Here is a 16,591-nt window from a genome sequence, read left to right as displayed (position 1 = left end):
GGCCGAAATGCTCGAAAGGATGACTGCCTGGGTCTAGGAGTAGATGTTGAAGGCAGACCAGCCACCTTGGAGGCTGCCACCACAGCTACAATCATATCCAACTCTGTGCCAAACAGAATGTCTCCCGTAAACTGAAGGGATTCCAGGGCCTTCTTGGACCCTGCATCTGCTTTCCAGTCACTTAACTATAGGGCTCTACTAGCCACAACCAAGGCAGCTGATGCCTTAGAGGACAGAATACTGGTGTCTAATGCCGCCTCTCCCAGACAGGAGGCTGCTTCCTTAATATAGGAGATAATTGGCAGCTGTTCTCTGGAAGCCTCTGGAAGAGTATTTTCCAGTGCCTTTATCCATTCCTTAATGGCCTTAGAAAACCAGGCAGTAGCCACGGCCAGACGGGTAACAGCTCCTGACAGAGAAAAGACAGACTTGAGACAGGTTTCAAGTCTCCTATTTGTGGAATCCCTATGGGAGGATGCAGATGGTATGGCAATGTGGCGCTCCTGACCAGATGTGCCACATGTGAGTCTACAGTTGGTGGAACTTCCCACTTAGCGCACTCGTCTGGTGGGAGGGGGTATAAGGCTTTTGTGTAACATGGAATAGTCTATCTGGAGAACTCCATGCTTCCCCCATAAGTTCAGAGAGGTGCTCAGATTTGGGAAATTCAGCTTTCACAACTTTCTGGGGTTTAAACACTGAAGCCTTTCTTAGTTCTTGCTCCTCATTATCTATGTTTAGCACAGCTTTGACTGCCCTAATCAAGGAGGGGACATCCGCTGTTGGAAAATGGTTCTTCTCTCCTGAGACTCTTGAGACGAGCCCTGTATATCCTCACACTCAATAGAAGATGTACCAGAGTCTGCAGGCTTGACGGAGTGATAGGAAGAAGCCGACCGCCTTCTGGTTTTAGGATGTACTGGCCTAGCTGCTTGCTGAAATGCAGCAGGGGACGAAGTCATACTCTGACCTGAGTGGGCATAATCATCCATCCAGGATGGATGCATAGGGGGCATAAACATAGTAGGTTGTAACTGCTGAGGGTAACCCATAGTAGGGGCTGGCCTAGGAGCAGATAACCGGTCTACAACCTGCACCATGATCTGGGAAAAGGAAGCCCAAGGGGGTTCCTGCCCAGGAGCTGGTAGATTTGACTGATGTGGTGACTCTTTATAACAGTGACCACATATTCCATTCTGCATGAAATCCTGGAGGGGATAACCCCGCTCTACAGGCCATAGATGACCCCAGCACAGGGGCTTCAGCCTCCTGCTTTGCAGCTTCTTTGGACATAACAATATCCCTAATATTATGCAAGTAATATACAATGTTTCACACCCAAAATAACCCACACACCTGTAGCAGAAGGCTTATGAGGAGAAACAGCAGTGATAGCCATAACTGACAGTCATTGAGGAATAAAAAGACAGTATAACACACAGATTTCAAATGTCACATGTAATGCAATAAATATATATGCAATAAGATCTTAGTCAGCTACAAACCGCACACCAGGCCAAGCAGGATAGCGAGCTCTGTATAACCTGGCCACCTAAGGAGAGGTATACAGGGAGACCAACTAAACCTGAGATCGCAGCCACCAAGAGCATCTGAGAGTGGTCTCTGGCCGTCTCATATACAAGGAGGCTGGGAGGGGCAACCCAGACGCGGGAAACCTTGACTCTGGACCAGCGTGTGGGTTGGGGGAGAGGCAGCCGGGGAGAGCATACCTCCCCTTCTGCTGTATGGATCCACCGGGCACACTGACATATACATGGCAGCTGCCATTAATCACCCCGGCTGTCAGGATCCCTAATGTCCCAGTAGTCTAGTGGGGGAAGCAGTTCACCTGGCTCCTTACTACAGCGTCCTCCGGAAGGTCTCCACTGTCGGAGGCACGGACTGCCCCCACCATCAGTGGCCGCGGGGAGCCACCTTACCTGCATCCCCGATGTCTTTGGCTGCAGTCCTGGGTTCAGCATTCACTCTGCTGACACCCACCGAAATCACCAGTTTCCTCACCGGCAGGGGTAGATAGAGCAGCAGCACAGGCGTACCATCCGGACGCCTACTGCTGCTTACTCATACAAAAAAAACAAAACTTATTTGGGACTGCTAAAGCAGTCCCCTTGTTCAGTACGGTGCACTCCTGCGCACCAAACAAAAAACCAGCCAGGGGCGGGGTATATATGGAGGAGGACCCAGTGCATCTTGGAAGCTGAAAGCTTGTAACTGTTGGGTGCCTGGATCACTCCAACCACATACTTCAAGGTAATTCCCTATGGACCCCGAAGAAGAAATATTGTTCAAAACACATTTGTTCCACTATAGTGTGCGCTTACAAAGTCTTTGGTCTCTATTATGGAAAAATGATATGTACAGTGATGCAGAATATGCTGGCTCCATTTAAATAATGTATCTTTATTAGGTACACTGCAGTTAAAAGAATAAGAAATGTAATACAGGTACTACAATGAACATGGTCTCATTGTTACAATTCTTTATTTTTATCATATAAATCACAATGTTCCCCATAACCTTAAAAAGGCACGCTGCTATTGCAAAACTTTATACAAATGCTACAGAGCAAATGTACATTAATGAGAATCAGGCAAATAAAACTTTATGGCTTTACAATTTCAATAAAAGCAGGGCCACTAAATGTATAGGCTCAATAAGTGTTAGAAACCAGTATTATGTAATTAAAAGACAAGGAATAGAAAAAGAGGTGCAATATTAATTAAAAAAATAAAAATAAAAAGAAACCACCACAAGAACACAAGATTAGGAAGAGCTTCTATGGACCTGCATGCTAACCACATCTGATCAAATAAGCTTTATGCCTTGAAATAAAAACATACATTTGTACTTCTACAGTAATCGGAACAGCAGTAAAATAACCAGGCGAATTTAGAATAAGCCAAAGAGGGTCAATAATTTAACCAGGACAAAATTATTGCTCAATACATTTTCATAATAAAACAATAAAAAAAACATTTAACTTAATTATTGATGGCAATCTCCACAATGTAAAGGGGTTGTGAAGTCCAATATGTTAGCAGCCAATTACCGCTGCTGACCATGATCTAAGTGAAGATTAAGGGGTGTATTCATGAAATCTTGGAGAGAGATAAAGTGGAGAGAGATAAAGTACCAACCAATCAGCTCCTGTCACTTTACAGGCCTTTTTTGAAAAAGGATATTAGGAGCAGACTGGTTGGTACTTTATCTCTCTTCACTTATTCTCCAAGCTTTCTTGAATACCCCCCTAAGAGAGGCGGGGGAGAGAATCATTCAGGCTAAAGAGAACAGCATTTGATTGGTTATACAACAGATATCATGGTACAAAAGAAACCCTACATCTAGTCCTGTATACAGGAGATACATTTGTAATCCACACATTTATGGCACTGTTATTCAAATTAATAAAACAGTAAAATACAAAAGGCAAATTAGAAGATTTCGGTAGTAAGCAAATACAAACACTTTCTACGGCTCAATCTGCGGTTATAATTTAATTAGTTGACCCAGAATGAGGAAACTATCCCTGTATAGTAAACATGAAATAATATTGTCATCAGTTAAAATAAAATGGAGTCTATACAGAACCTACAAAAGATTAACAATTTGCTTAAATTAACCTTTTAACCACTGCATTATAATCTCAATAGGAATACATTTGAGCTGCAGGAGTACAGAAAAATCACTGTTTTAAAATACCTTGCCCCCATTGCTTTCTGTTTGGGGGTACTTAAATACCCCAAAAAGTAGGAAATTAATTGGTTCAAGACAGGACCTGTATACTAAGACCTCTAAAGAACTAAGGCCCTCATTCAGAGCCAGACGCTCTGAGCAGAGCGCTCGCTCTGAATGAGGGCCGTCCTCCATAAAAATGGAGCGTCCTCCTGGACGCTCGTATAGCTGTGGGTCACCACCCACAGCACATACGAGCGTGCAGGATGATGGTCGCGATGGTCTTGACCATCGCGACCATCGCCAGTGCGACCAGAAGCCTGTGGTCGGAATTTTCAACCACAAGCCCTGGAGTGATTTTGGCTCTATCAGAGCCAAAATCACTCCCACTGACATCACTAGTGATGTCAGTGGGCCGGCTTCTGACGGTAGGCGTTCCCTTGGGAACGCCCCCGTCTGGGAGGCACGCCCCCGCCATACCCACCAAAGGGGGCGTGCTGTCAATCAACATCGACAGCACGCCCCCTTTGATCAGACACAACGAGCGATGGAAAGTCCTTCGCTCGTCGCATCTGGCGCATGCGCACGACGGAGCTCCCTCCGTCGTGCGCATGCGCAGTGCACACCATCGACCCACTTGCGAGCGGACAGCCGCTTGCGAGTGGGTCTGAATGAGGCCCTAATTTCCTATAGCTATCACTTGTAACTAAGAGGAATATATGCAGCTTTAACCCGTTAATACTCGTCAGGCATGAAATGATTTTATATAAATTACCTATTTTTATTTATTTTTTTAAATTTCATAAAATAGTTTAAATAAGAATTAACTGGGGTCTATGTTCACGAAAAAGAGAAAAAAAACAAATAAAACCCCAAAAACCTCAAATGTTATTAGAAAAGTGGAATAAAAATATGGACACTTTAGACAAGGCATCCTTTCACTCACACAGTGATTAGAAATTCCTGAGACACATAAAGCAAATGGCAAAAAGTTACGTATTCAAATATAGCTCGTAAATCGCTCCAAAAAGGTACATTTAAAATATTTTGTTTGCAACAAAGGCTAGTTTGAGATAATACAAAATGCAATATTATTTTCAAGCACAGAATAAAAACCAGAGTTTATTTCTGTATGAGTACAATTATAAAAATTACCAAATGCTATTTTATGATAGAGCAACTTGTATCTTAGCTTTATTTACCAAACAAATAGTAAGAACAGTAGGATCCCAGAAAGTATAAAGGATGCAGGCAACATATGAATTTGCAATTTAAAAAGAGTAATGACAACACATTAGGGAAGCATACATTGTCAGTCAATAGCGAGTAACCACCATTACTTAAGGTAATGTCTGGAACTGGTAATGTCTGGAATTGGTATACAGTGCAGACTTTCTAACAGAAATGTTTAAAAGGGGATAATTATCAAACCAAGAAAAATATGTTGTAGGTATTGTTATACAGAATGTCTGGTCTTTGTTAAAGTAATTTGAGTTTACTAAACTCTTCCCTCTTCAACACTTTGATTTCATCTGGTTCATGATACTAGGTGCATTGGCATCAATGATCTTAGAGAAATTTCTAAATAGGCACAGACTCAAGACAGGCAATTCTGAGTGTTGAAAACTTAAGTAATACCAATGGGATCTGTAGGGAGACTAGTTACAATCGGTATAAAGAAACCCACCAACAACTCCACTCGTCCTCCTTAGGTGGTTTGAGAATCCACCCCTTATCATTGTTGCTACAAAATTCTAGTTTGGAGAATTTCCACATTTAGCAAACAATGCATTCAAGCAACCACTTTAATCAGTACTTGCTGAAATAATTAAACAACCAAGTCCCACGCCCTGTATATCTCAACATTATACTACTGTGATCACCCCCAGAAACAGTCTCTGTGTTATTTAAATAAACCATGCTAAAAAGTGCTTCTGCAATAGTAGGTTCCCCAACAGTATTAAGCACTATGTGCATCCATCGTGTACATATTAAATCTGATATAGTATAAATGTTCCTTATAATCTTTGTCAGATGGAACTCATTAGGTTTTGCATCCTATTGGTATTCTTAAAGACAGGAGGTGTAGCCTATATTAAATACTTTCATTTAACATGTTACTTTTTCGATACATACCCACAAAAAATTACTGCATGGGAAGATCTTTTCTAAATGACCCTAACTTTACAGACGTACCTACTGGTATTATTTTCTTGTGCAAAATTCTGGGGTTTAATTTATATATCTTTCTGTGAAGGTGAGATATCCCATGAATGTATACAGATTGTGAAGAACTAAAATTATTTGCATTAATAAAAACATTTTCTGACTCATACAAATTGTGAGCGTGCCGTATAAATTTATCAGTGTACAGGTCTTAAGGACGATAAAATGAAAATCTGTGCGAAGGAAATCCTTTCTAGCTGGATGTAAAATATATAATAATTCAGTGTACCATGTGGCCGGAAAACCCAAAGCAAGTGATACAATTTAGAATTCAAAAACAGTGGTTTATAAAAGATGACAATCTGTAGAGCTGTATGGCAAGCATACTGCCTAGTTATGCAAGAAAATTTTGTTCAACACGATTTCTGTGCCCAGTTTCTTGAAGGTCTGTTAATTGCTGCTATACATTAGTAATATTCTACACAAGACAGACATTTTGCTGTATGTATGTGTGTGAAAAAGACAATATAAATGTGAGATGGTGATAAGATGGTAAATAAATTGAAATGTCTATTAAACGACAAAGGCCAATCAGGAGAGGTGAATAGTTTAGAAAGGCATATTTCCAATACATTCATGTAATTGTGGATATTCATTGCTCACTCATTACAAACTACATGTCTCTCTCCTGCTTGGCTCTAGCAAGTCTCTAATCTACTACATTGCCACTTTGCATAAAGGAGGCATAGAAATATGGGGTGTGTGAGGCTAGCAAGCAGTCAGTTTTTAACATAAAAGTAGGGTATGCTTTTATGAATAATATGTCTGATATAACTTACGCCCTAAGAAAATAGCTCACAAAATTAACAAAAAGTGTGTAGTTGTTTTGTGTGTGTGAATAGGATTAATACATTTTTCATAGTTTATGCAATTCCTGTGATCATACATTCTTGCCTCTGACACACTTGATATAACCTATGTGCAAGGCTCCTGTCCGTCCTCACAGAACAAGACCAGTGTCTTCAGAACCTGCCGTTTGCTGTGAACCAAGTGCTGCACTCAGATGACATTGCAACTTCATGTAGGTAAAGTGATCGTGTACCCAGCACAAGAGTTTGTGTAACCAGTTATATAGAAAGACCATGACTAGCTCTGTAGTTCAATAATCCTCATGGTCCAAAATTAAAAAACCCAGATTCAATTCTTGTTCAGTCTTTGAAGGCAATACTGTGTAGCTGGCACAGAGAGAATAAACCGGACAGTCCTTTTACTAACACAAAAACAACCATAACCTACAAGTCCGAAAAATGTCACCTTTGCAGCAAAAGTAATAATTTTACTCAGTGTTGAAGGGGGAGGCACACTGAAAAAGAAAAGAAGAAAGTAACATTTTTATGCATGCATCTGTAGGAAACTCCAGTCAAGATATAACGCTTTACTGTCCCCGTTTGGGGATATAGGACCCTTACAACTATCTCGGACCCAACGCTTACGTTATTTTATTATGGGCAATGGACTAAAGCGATATGATTTATGTTTGAGATAGTTAATACTGCAACTGGGAAACAAAATGACAATACAATGCTGGCCTCCTTCACTACCTACTTTTCTAACTCCTCCATGGGACCAAATAAGATAAGTTATGAACTGGCAAAAGGGGAGTCTTCTGAGAAACACACAGCTGCCAACACAAAACCTTACTCCATATAAGTAATAATTAGTTTAAGCCTGCGGAGATGAACAAATTAGATTTGATACAGAGGCATGTGACAGGATCCTCAGATAATTATAATAATAATATCATTATTCTTTGCTGTTGGAGGACCACAAACCTGGTTGTCACCATCTTTAAAGCCACCATTGCCCTTCTTATATCATTAAACTGCCACATACAGCGGGATGTAGTTACTTTACCTATGATTGGGATGCCGGCAGGTGAACTCCTGGAGCTGGAATACCTACATGCGGCCACAATACAGGCGCGGGAACCCCGACATTGAGTGAGATGCAGATGCCCGAATCCCAATATCCCGGGGGAACCCTGGGGGGGGGGGGGGGGGGGGGGGCGGTTATGGATAACCACCAGAGGGGGTTTAGGCACTTAAGGGGGAAGGTTAGCTTTTGGCACTAACCAGAAGAGTTAGGGTGCCAGGGGTGGGGGGGCGGGGTATAGGATGCAGAAAAGGAGGGTTAGGTGATGAAGGGGGGAGGGTTAGTATACTTGCCTACCTTCTGTCAGGATTCTGAGAGTCAGGATTCTGAGCATCGGGATGCCGCTGTCAGTCTTTTCACAGCCGGCCTCCCATACAGCCCTGTCCTCACTTAAAAGGGTCTATTACGGTAAATCTGTCCAGCTCCAAAAATTATCATTACTTATTGCCGTATACTGCAGCGATTTTGAATGTTTTCTTTACTTGAGGGGGAGGGATGTATGAAGGGACAGACACCGGTACACAGGTTCTGATAAGAGCCAATCCCAACAAAAGGGTAAAAAGTACATTGATAGCAAACACTATAACTTTACTTCCTGATTCAGACATACAATGGCTGTGCATGATTTCTTTAATGTGCATGCACAGCCATTGTATGACAGAGTATCCATATATAACCCAACTGTTATGGATATGGTCACTTTGTAGAAGAGCAAGTAAAAAAGCGCTTTAGCTTCTATAAACCTCACATGCAGATGGGGACATATTTACCTCATGATTTCTTGGATGTTTACATCACTGCTCCAATTCATCTCAATGCCAGGTACATGCCCCATGCCAACTACTCCAACAACAATGGATGGGACACTTTTTCTAGGTTCAGCTGAGGAAGGAATAAGTAAAGTAAGAAGGTTACATAATAAGGAATACATTCTGCATTAAGCATCATTCAGACTTCAGAATTGTCACAACTTTGTTTTTAAACTTAGTCAATTGCCACTAACAGCAGCATCGTAAAAAAAAAAAAGAAATAGAAATGAAAGTTACTTTCGGCCCTATGTGAAATGGATACACTGCAATATTATATTTAAAAAGGAATGATTACAGTGTTTAGTGGCTACTTTTGATTGCTTACTATTTTGTATGTATAAACATAATGAATATAACAAGAGAAAACAAACCCTGACACTATGCCAGACATCTTCATACTTTATAACAATAAATGTTCAGACTATGGGGGTCAATCCAATTGATTGTGAAGGGTGCGAGGTGCAGTTGCCACGGCGTTAAAACTGCACAGCATCTTGCAGCCCTCGCAGCTCGCTCCAAGTCTGAATTTTGCTTGGAGCCCTATGGGGCTGCGAGCACTTTTATGCAAATTCGGGCTGCCGCCAAGTGTTGCTGTTGTCATGATGGGTACAACGCGTTTAATTGAATTGAGCCCTACATCTGGGTATAGTACAAGTGCTAGAATATGCATCAAGTAGCTAGAAGTGGGTAAAGGTGATGTAATGGTTGTACTAACGACATGACGCTTGGATGCCTTATGCGGCATATCACTTTGTAACATCGACCGAAAAGGCAAAGATGTGGCCGCCAGGCTCTGTACCGAGCTGGAGACTACCTCCACCCAGGGTGGATTACTCTGAAAAGGCACCACAGACTGTTGCGTCACCGGGGGAGACTGTGCGAACACAGGCATCCCCGTATAGGGACCTACAGTCTGGGACCCGGGTGGAGACTGCAATATTTGCGGAATACCCGGGGAATAGGGGATGGAGTGCTGGGGAAACGCCCTAGGAGGGACTGCTGTTGGGACCGATAAACGGTCAGCAATCGACACCAGTACCAGTGAAAACATCGCCCATGGAGGGTCCTGTGACATAGGGGTTTTAGTAGTGCCAGACCATCCTGAGATAGATCCTCCCTATTAAATCCTGCAGAACAGCGTCTGCAGGAAACCAACACAGGGGACCCAGAGCGCTCCACCTCCTCATCAGACATTATAGTAAATACACAGGAATTACTTATCACAGGAAGCAGTATGGTGTTTACACCTGCGCACTCTCAAGTGTGCAATACAACAGTCCAAAATATGGTACTGTGTGGCACACAACTGTATGTGACTGGCCTCACCAATACTTGTTTTATACAAGTGAGGTCCGCAGAAAAGCCCTCCCCACACACCTTAGGGCGGTAGAAGAAGGAAAGGGATAGGTATAAGCTGACAGTAAGTAGAAATAAGTCACAGACAGGCAGCACTAGCAAAAGTCACATACAATGCAGGAAGAAATACTCACTGCACCTTTCGCTAAACTCAACCGCCCAGATTCAGTGTCTGGGAGGGCTATTGCGCTGTGTACGCTGTCCTACAACAGGGGAGAGGTACACAGGGGGACCGGACCACATATACAGCCTGAGAGATCTGCGTTGTGCCATGGAGAAACTGGCCGCCGGAGACCTCAGAGGAGGAGTGGCCGAAGATAAGCACAGCTCAGCGACACGAGACACAAAGTAGAAAGACGCGCTGTGCTGAGGGGGAGGAGCCGATGTACAGGGAAAGCTGTCTCCCCTGGATAGCAATTAACCCCAGGGTTGCTGGTCCCGCTTCCAGCCTAATACCCTGGTGGTCTAGTGTTCACACGGGGTATGCCTCAGGGAGGGGGAGCCCGCCGCCACTGCTAGCGCCTCTGGTCTGTCCCCAGGACCGGAGGTATCAGACTGCATTTAGAAGTATCCGCGGGCCACCTAAAGCGGCGACTCGCGGCTTACCTTGATTCCCGTGTCATCCGGCAGCAGTCCCGCCGCGATCCCCAGATCTGTACTGGCGTCGCGGCGCCAGCAGGAAGACGCGGCAGCGTGGACGTCCTAAAGGACAGTCTGATGCTGCCGCTGTAGTAAAAAAGTAAAATAAAGCTTAGGGGCTGCTCCTGCAGCCCCACTGCGACAGGGTGACAGACTCCGGCCGGGCAGCAACTTAAACTGAGGTGCCTGTGGCTCGGGGGCGGGGTATAGAGGAGGATGGACCCAAGTGCATCCTGGGAGCTAAAGCTTTAACTGTGTGGAGCCCGTGGATCCAGATCCAGCTATACCCCACGGTCAACCCTGTGGACCCTGAAGTAGAAAAAAATGGTTTCTGGATTATTTAAGATGTATACAGTGCCCCTCCTACACTACCATACAGTGAGGGACACACATTATTATATTAAGAAGTGATCTACAGAGTCACTGGCTTTGTGGAACTCCCCCAACCCTATATACTTTTAGACCTCCTGCCACATCTTGTGAGCATGTGTGTTCAGGACCTACACTATTCACAGAGATTTTCAACCTTGGGCCACTAAGAACTTTTACTGGTATCTCCTGTTATCGGAGGTCCGTGCAAAATGTGGCAAAGAGGAATCAGCTGTGTATGGGGTTCACGCACCCACACCAGCGACATACTGGGGGACTTCTAGGAGGTACCAAGAAAGGGAAGGCAGACAACAGTGAGAGATGAAAGCACCCAGTAAGTGGGGAAAGGAGGCAATAGTGACAGAAGGAAGAAGGTAGCTTAGCTGGAGAGTTGTTTATGACTGGTGTAATGTGTGGAATATCATCTATATATACATTGCCAACACACACTGCAGCTCTTTATAATTACATAAGTTATGACAGAATGTGAGGATTGTGAGGTGTATGTTTGGGTGTGAGGCGTTAGTGTAATGAACAATATGGAGTATATTCGGCCAACTATAATACAACTATTCAAAGCTCTTGATGAATTATTTCTCATTATGAACACTGAAAAATACCACCACAAACAGGTAATTACATTCAGAGGCACGAGGTAGTTCTGTTCTTCTAGCAGCTTGTTTTAACATGTAGGTGAGATAAATATCTCTTTCCGAGACTATGGTACGGTGGAGGTCAGGGAATTCACCAATCATTTCTGCCATCATCTGCTCCAGCAAATCCTTCTGTTTACATTTCTCCACATCATCCTCACTGAAACAAAAGGGCTGAGTGTTAGGAGCAAGTCACATTTTCAAATGATAAATCAGCTGTCAAACTGATAAATGCATGCAAAAATGTAAGTGTGATTTTTTACATTGAGCTACAGTAAGTGCAAATAACAAAGGCTAAAGTCTAGTAGACAAACCAGGTTTTGTACCTGATTGGATCCGATAAAGAGCATAGGCCCCAGGCAAGCTTGACCTTCTGCCAAAAGGAAAGTGCAGCAATGGCTCTCTTAAAGGTCACAGGAATAGGTCTATCTCCGAGGTGAAACTTGCAGAAAGGCACTTTGCTGGCCTGAAATATGACACATTATTAATATTTCTATCAAACATACCAAATAGAGAATTCAAAAGCAACTTGCAGGACAAATATAGTGTGTAACGGCCACATCAGGCAGAATACAGAAGGAAAATTTGGCTGAGGAGGATGACTGCAGTGTTTAGAATTTGCAAGAGCAGGCCGTCCAGTCCATTTAAAAGATTGAGACATATCTACTGCTGGTGGTCTTGGGAAAATTGATTATAAAAAGTTTTGAAGTACAATAATATCAGTCAAGGGAAATATGAATATATATCTCCAAAGGTATGCAAACAATCTAGAAGACAATTAATGAAACACAACTGCCTACTCAACAGATGTATAATTACATATACATACACACACATACTGTGTATATACACAGACGCATATATGTATGTATGTGTGTGTATAGATATTTGTATACACGAGGGGTGTGCAATATGTTTCTTGATGTGCAGGGCATAAGTAAAGTAGACACAATCTGACTGGTGTAATGGTAAGGAAATGGAAGCTGGAGGCCCTTAAGATCTGCTTGTAACAACTATCAGGGTTGGCTCTTCTTTCCCTATGTATGTGCTCTAGTTATCCCAGGTATGGCTTTTACCTGGGAATCCTGACTTCTCTCTTAATTCCACTATTACCCCATTAGAGGCCGCAAAACAATCATGTGACCAGCCAGTGCTCCAGTTAGGGGTGGCCAAAAACAGCCTAGATCCTTTCTTCCCTTTCCTACCGTATCGGACCCAGTACAATCTCTATTATAGAAATCATGATTTAGTCTACAGTATATCTAGAATAATCACACATTTCTAAAGTAAGTGCAAAAATTGCTATATTCCCTGGGCCCCTACCTTCTATCCCCTCTTTGCTTTGCTAACCTTAATCCCTGTGTTTTTGAAAAAAAAAAAAAAAAAAACAATTGTTTGAAAAATTGTGTTTATTAATGCATCTTCATGTGAATTTATTGTATTTAAAAAAAAAAAAAAAAAGAGAGTTAGGTATTACAACTATTGGCTCTGCTCATGGACACACAGAATTTGGGCAACTAAAAGCTGGAACTCTATTAGTAAATATACTTCATAGCACCATTTAGACATATAGTGCACCAAGGCTAACTAATTGTGAGAGTACCAATAGGAAATAGTCATATAAAACTAGTGTTATGTAAAGCAGCAAATTACTTTCAACATAATTACTCTTAGGGGTATATTTACTAAAGTGAGAGTTTTTAGAAGTGGAGATGTTGCCCATAGCAGCCAGATTCTAGTTATTATCTTCTAGAAGGTGCTAGTTAAATGTTAAGTAGAATCTGAATGGTTGCTATGGGCAACATCTCCACTTCTAAAAACTCTCACTTTAGTAAATATACCCCTTAGAGTTACTGAGAATATAAATACACAGTCACCGGGAGAGAACAGAAGAATAAGAGCTAGCTATGGAAAGGAGTCTCACCTCTTTGAAAGCCTCTCTGAACTCTCCACCAGGGGCCATTCCCAGCTGTTCAGTAATGTGAGCAGACACCTTCAGCAGAAGCATTTGCATAAGACCGGACATAACTCCATTCTGCCACAATTAGTAAGGAAAGAGGGGGACCGCAAAAAAGAAGGGAGAAAATCATTAATGAAACAGGAGGCAAGTGACCGTACTGTTAGGTTTGCTCATTTTATTTTTCCATAACATTAAAAACCCCCACAGTAGTAAACATCTAGTAATTGCAATAAAAATAATCTACAGAGGTGCTTGAAAGTTTGTGAACCATTCAGAATTTTCTATATTTCTGCTGAAATTTGGCCTAAAACTACCTCAGATTTTCACACAAGTCCTAGTAGTAGATAGAGAACCAAATCAAAAAAATGAGAGACATGCTCATTTTTTTATTGAGGAAAATTATCCAACATCACATATCTGTGAGTGCCAAAAGTATGTGAACCTTACAGCTTAGCAGATATTTTGAAAGTGAAATTAGAGTCAGGTATTTTTAATTTTCAATCTCAGGGTACTTGCACCCCTGCAAGTGCCCTGAGGCGAACCAGAGTGACAAGGCACCCAGTTTGGGAACCACTGCATTAACAAACAATTTTTTTAAAACTTGCTTCTTTGAGTATTAGTAAATGTGTGATTTAGCCCCAGAAACACATACATTTTTATCAATGCTGATCAATTTCAAATCACTCAAAATTGACCTTTAGTAACTATACGCCTATGAGTTAACTTTCAGACAGTTCAGTCGCAAATCTAAAGGTGCCCATCCACTAACCGATTACACTGTACAATTGCACAATTACGACATCGTAATCGTGCAATCGCTCAGTAATTGGCCGCAAAGTGTGCATCCAAATGTCAGAAATGACCAGCGATGTGCGCTCCCGCTGGTAGTTTCCGACCCCAATCATCGGCCGAACATGCAGGCCAATCTGCCGATAACGACAGATTGGCCATGTTCGGGGATGATTGATGTGCCTACACTGAACGATCGTTCAGTGTAGGCACTGCACCCCCTAGGGGAACGATGGTACGATTACGACGTCGTAATCGTACAGTCTTACCCTGATCTACTAGTGGATGGGCACCTTAAACCTGCCCGCAGGAAAGACAGAATCTTGGAGAGTCAGACTACCGATGGAGCTGGTTTCTGGAAAGCACACCAGGTGAAGCAGGCCTTCCACACCAGGTGATATGCTTTGGCCGAAACAGTTTTCCCAGCATAGAGCACAATTTGGACCACAGCATCAGAGAACACACTAGTCTTCCATTTTCAACAACCATCCTGTCAAAGCAAGTTGAGGAAGGTCACGGTGTATTAATGGGCTCTGCGAGAGAGAAGATCCAGGCTGGAACCTTGACCATCCTTGGGAATGTAAGGAGGGAACGTTGGACTTCGGAGCCAGAAGGAAGATCGCCCATCTGGCTGTCACCGCCGAAGCTCTGGCTGAAAGAACACCAGAGTCCAAGGCCCCCCTCAACCAGATAACCCGTCACTTCCCAAATGTTTTCCACAGTGGACAGTAATTCAGAGTGGGAGGCCATCATATAGGGAATCCATCTACCTCTACATTGCCTTGGAAATCCATGCTGAGGCAAGAGCCAGTCGCATAAACACACTGGGCGCCAAGAAAATTGTTTGAAGAAAAACTTCCACTGTTCTGTCAGTGGTATCCTTGAGTGAGGCCATATTAAGTAGATGGAGAGTGGTAGCCTTAACCAACCTAGCAATGGGCGCATCCACGAGTGGGAGTGGAGGCCTCCCATTTAGTCCCATCAGAAAGGGGAAGTGAATAAAAGGACAGTATACATTTGGTGACCTCGAACTGCTTATTTGGGAGTCCAAGCTACATTGAGAAGATCTTCCAATTGTGCGGAGGAAGTAAAAATGTTATTACTTCCTTTTTTTTGCATTTAAATAAAGACAAATCCAGGAGTGGTGTCTTCTTAACCATTGATTAGCAGCATGTATTTTACTGCGGCTCCACGTTCACAGATCTTTTTCCAAATCCGAATCTTACTGAAAACCATTTTCAGCTGGCGACAAGACTTCAGAGTCAGATTCATACCCTGACTGAAGAGGAGTATGTAGGGGATGTTTAGGATAACATTAAGGGGCTGTAGGTTCCAGCATCTGCTGTATAGAGTGAGAAACCTGAACCAGGCCTTGAACAGATTAAGGCAATTCCTGCACAAAGGGAGGCTCAACGACAAGCTGTGGGGGAGCATTGGATGGTCCCAGGGAAGTGCAATCTGAAGGGGACTGTCTGGACAGGGTCAATTGTTTGGCCAGCTCAAACATTGGGACAGGATGGAAGCCCACACTGGCTCCGGCAGAGGGTTTGCTACCTGGGACCTCAACTGCTGAGTCGCAGGGGAGCAGGAATCACAGAGCCCACCATGGTCCTGAGTACCAACTACACTAACACATGAAAATGCAGCCTAACTGACATCTACAATGGTCAATAAATATCACTATGTAGACAAAATCAGTACAAATTTAATATTTAAACTGTACCAGGCTGTTATAAATAAGCAAACAATAGGGAAAGGTTTGTGTATACACACTTACCAATAGTCTGTCTGATGTGCCAGTATAGACAGCTGAAGTGGGCAAGCATTTAAAATGCACACCCAGTTGAGATGTCAATCACCGCCGAGTCCCCACAGCATGTGTACGGGCGATTGGCGGGATATATCGGTCATCCGCTGTGCTACACAGCAGATCGGATAGGTCTGAATTACATTGTTCACAGACATATCTATATTGCATTACCAGGTGTGTACAGCGGATTTATCGCCCGTTCAATATAACGGGCGATATATTTGTCAGTGTTCACCCAGCTTTATATAGCTATATAAACCCACTCCCATACCTAGACCCACTCACACTACAGTTCAATCAAACACAGAAGAAACAGAGGTTTACTACACCAATACAGTGTGGTAATGTGTGCAGAAACATCTATAACTTGGCTCTGAGAGAAGTATAGGTGGGGAGACCCGGCACTCTCTGCATG

At 42.9% G+C, this 16,591-nt stretch overlaps 1 protein-coding gene across 2 annotated transcripts in view; it reads right to left on the bottom strand.

Annotated features, from left to right (window-relative positions):
* Positions 1-4,168: 4,168 nt before the first annotated feature.
* The window catches only part of TRABD (TraB domain containing), a 32,190-nt gene continuing 19,767 nt past the window's right edge, over positions 4,169-16,591 (bottom strand). For both annotated transcript variants that reach the window (XM_088457620.1, XM_088457619.1), the window contains exons 6-10: positions 13,542-13,652; positions 11,944-12,083; positions 11,605-11,777; positions 8,562-8,673; positions 4,169-7,222 (exon numbers count right to left, since the gene is read on the bottom strand). In XM_088457620.1, the coding sequence (XP_088313746.1) occupies positions 7,057-7,222; positions 8,562-8,673; positions 11,605-11,777; positions 11,944-12,083; positions 13,542-13,652 (702 nt within the window). In that variant the 3' untranslated portion in view covers positions 4,169-7,056. The remainder of the gene's footprint in view (positions 7,223-8,561; positions 8,674-11,604; positions 11,778-11,943; positions 12,084-13,541; positions 13,653-16,591) is intronic.

The sequence above is a fragment of the Taudactylus pleione genome, unplaced genomic scaffold (assembly GCF_031769625.1).
Source record: "Taudactylus pleione unplaced genomic scaffold, aTauple2 ptg000041l, whole genome shotgun sequence".
NCBI classification, from domain to species: Eukaryota; Metazoa; Chordata; class Amphibia; order Anura; family Myobatrachidae; genus Taudactylus; species Taudactylus pleione.
This window is presented reverse-complemented; position numbering and strand designations above follow the sequence as displayed.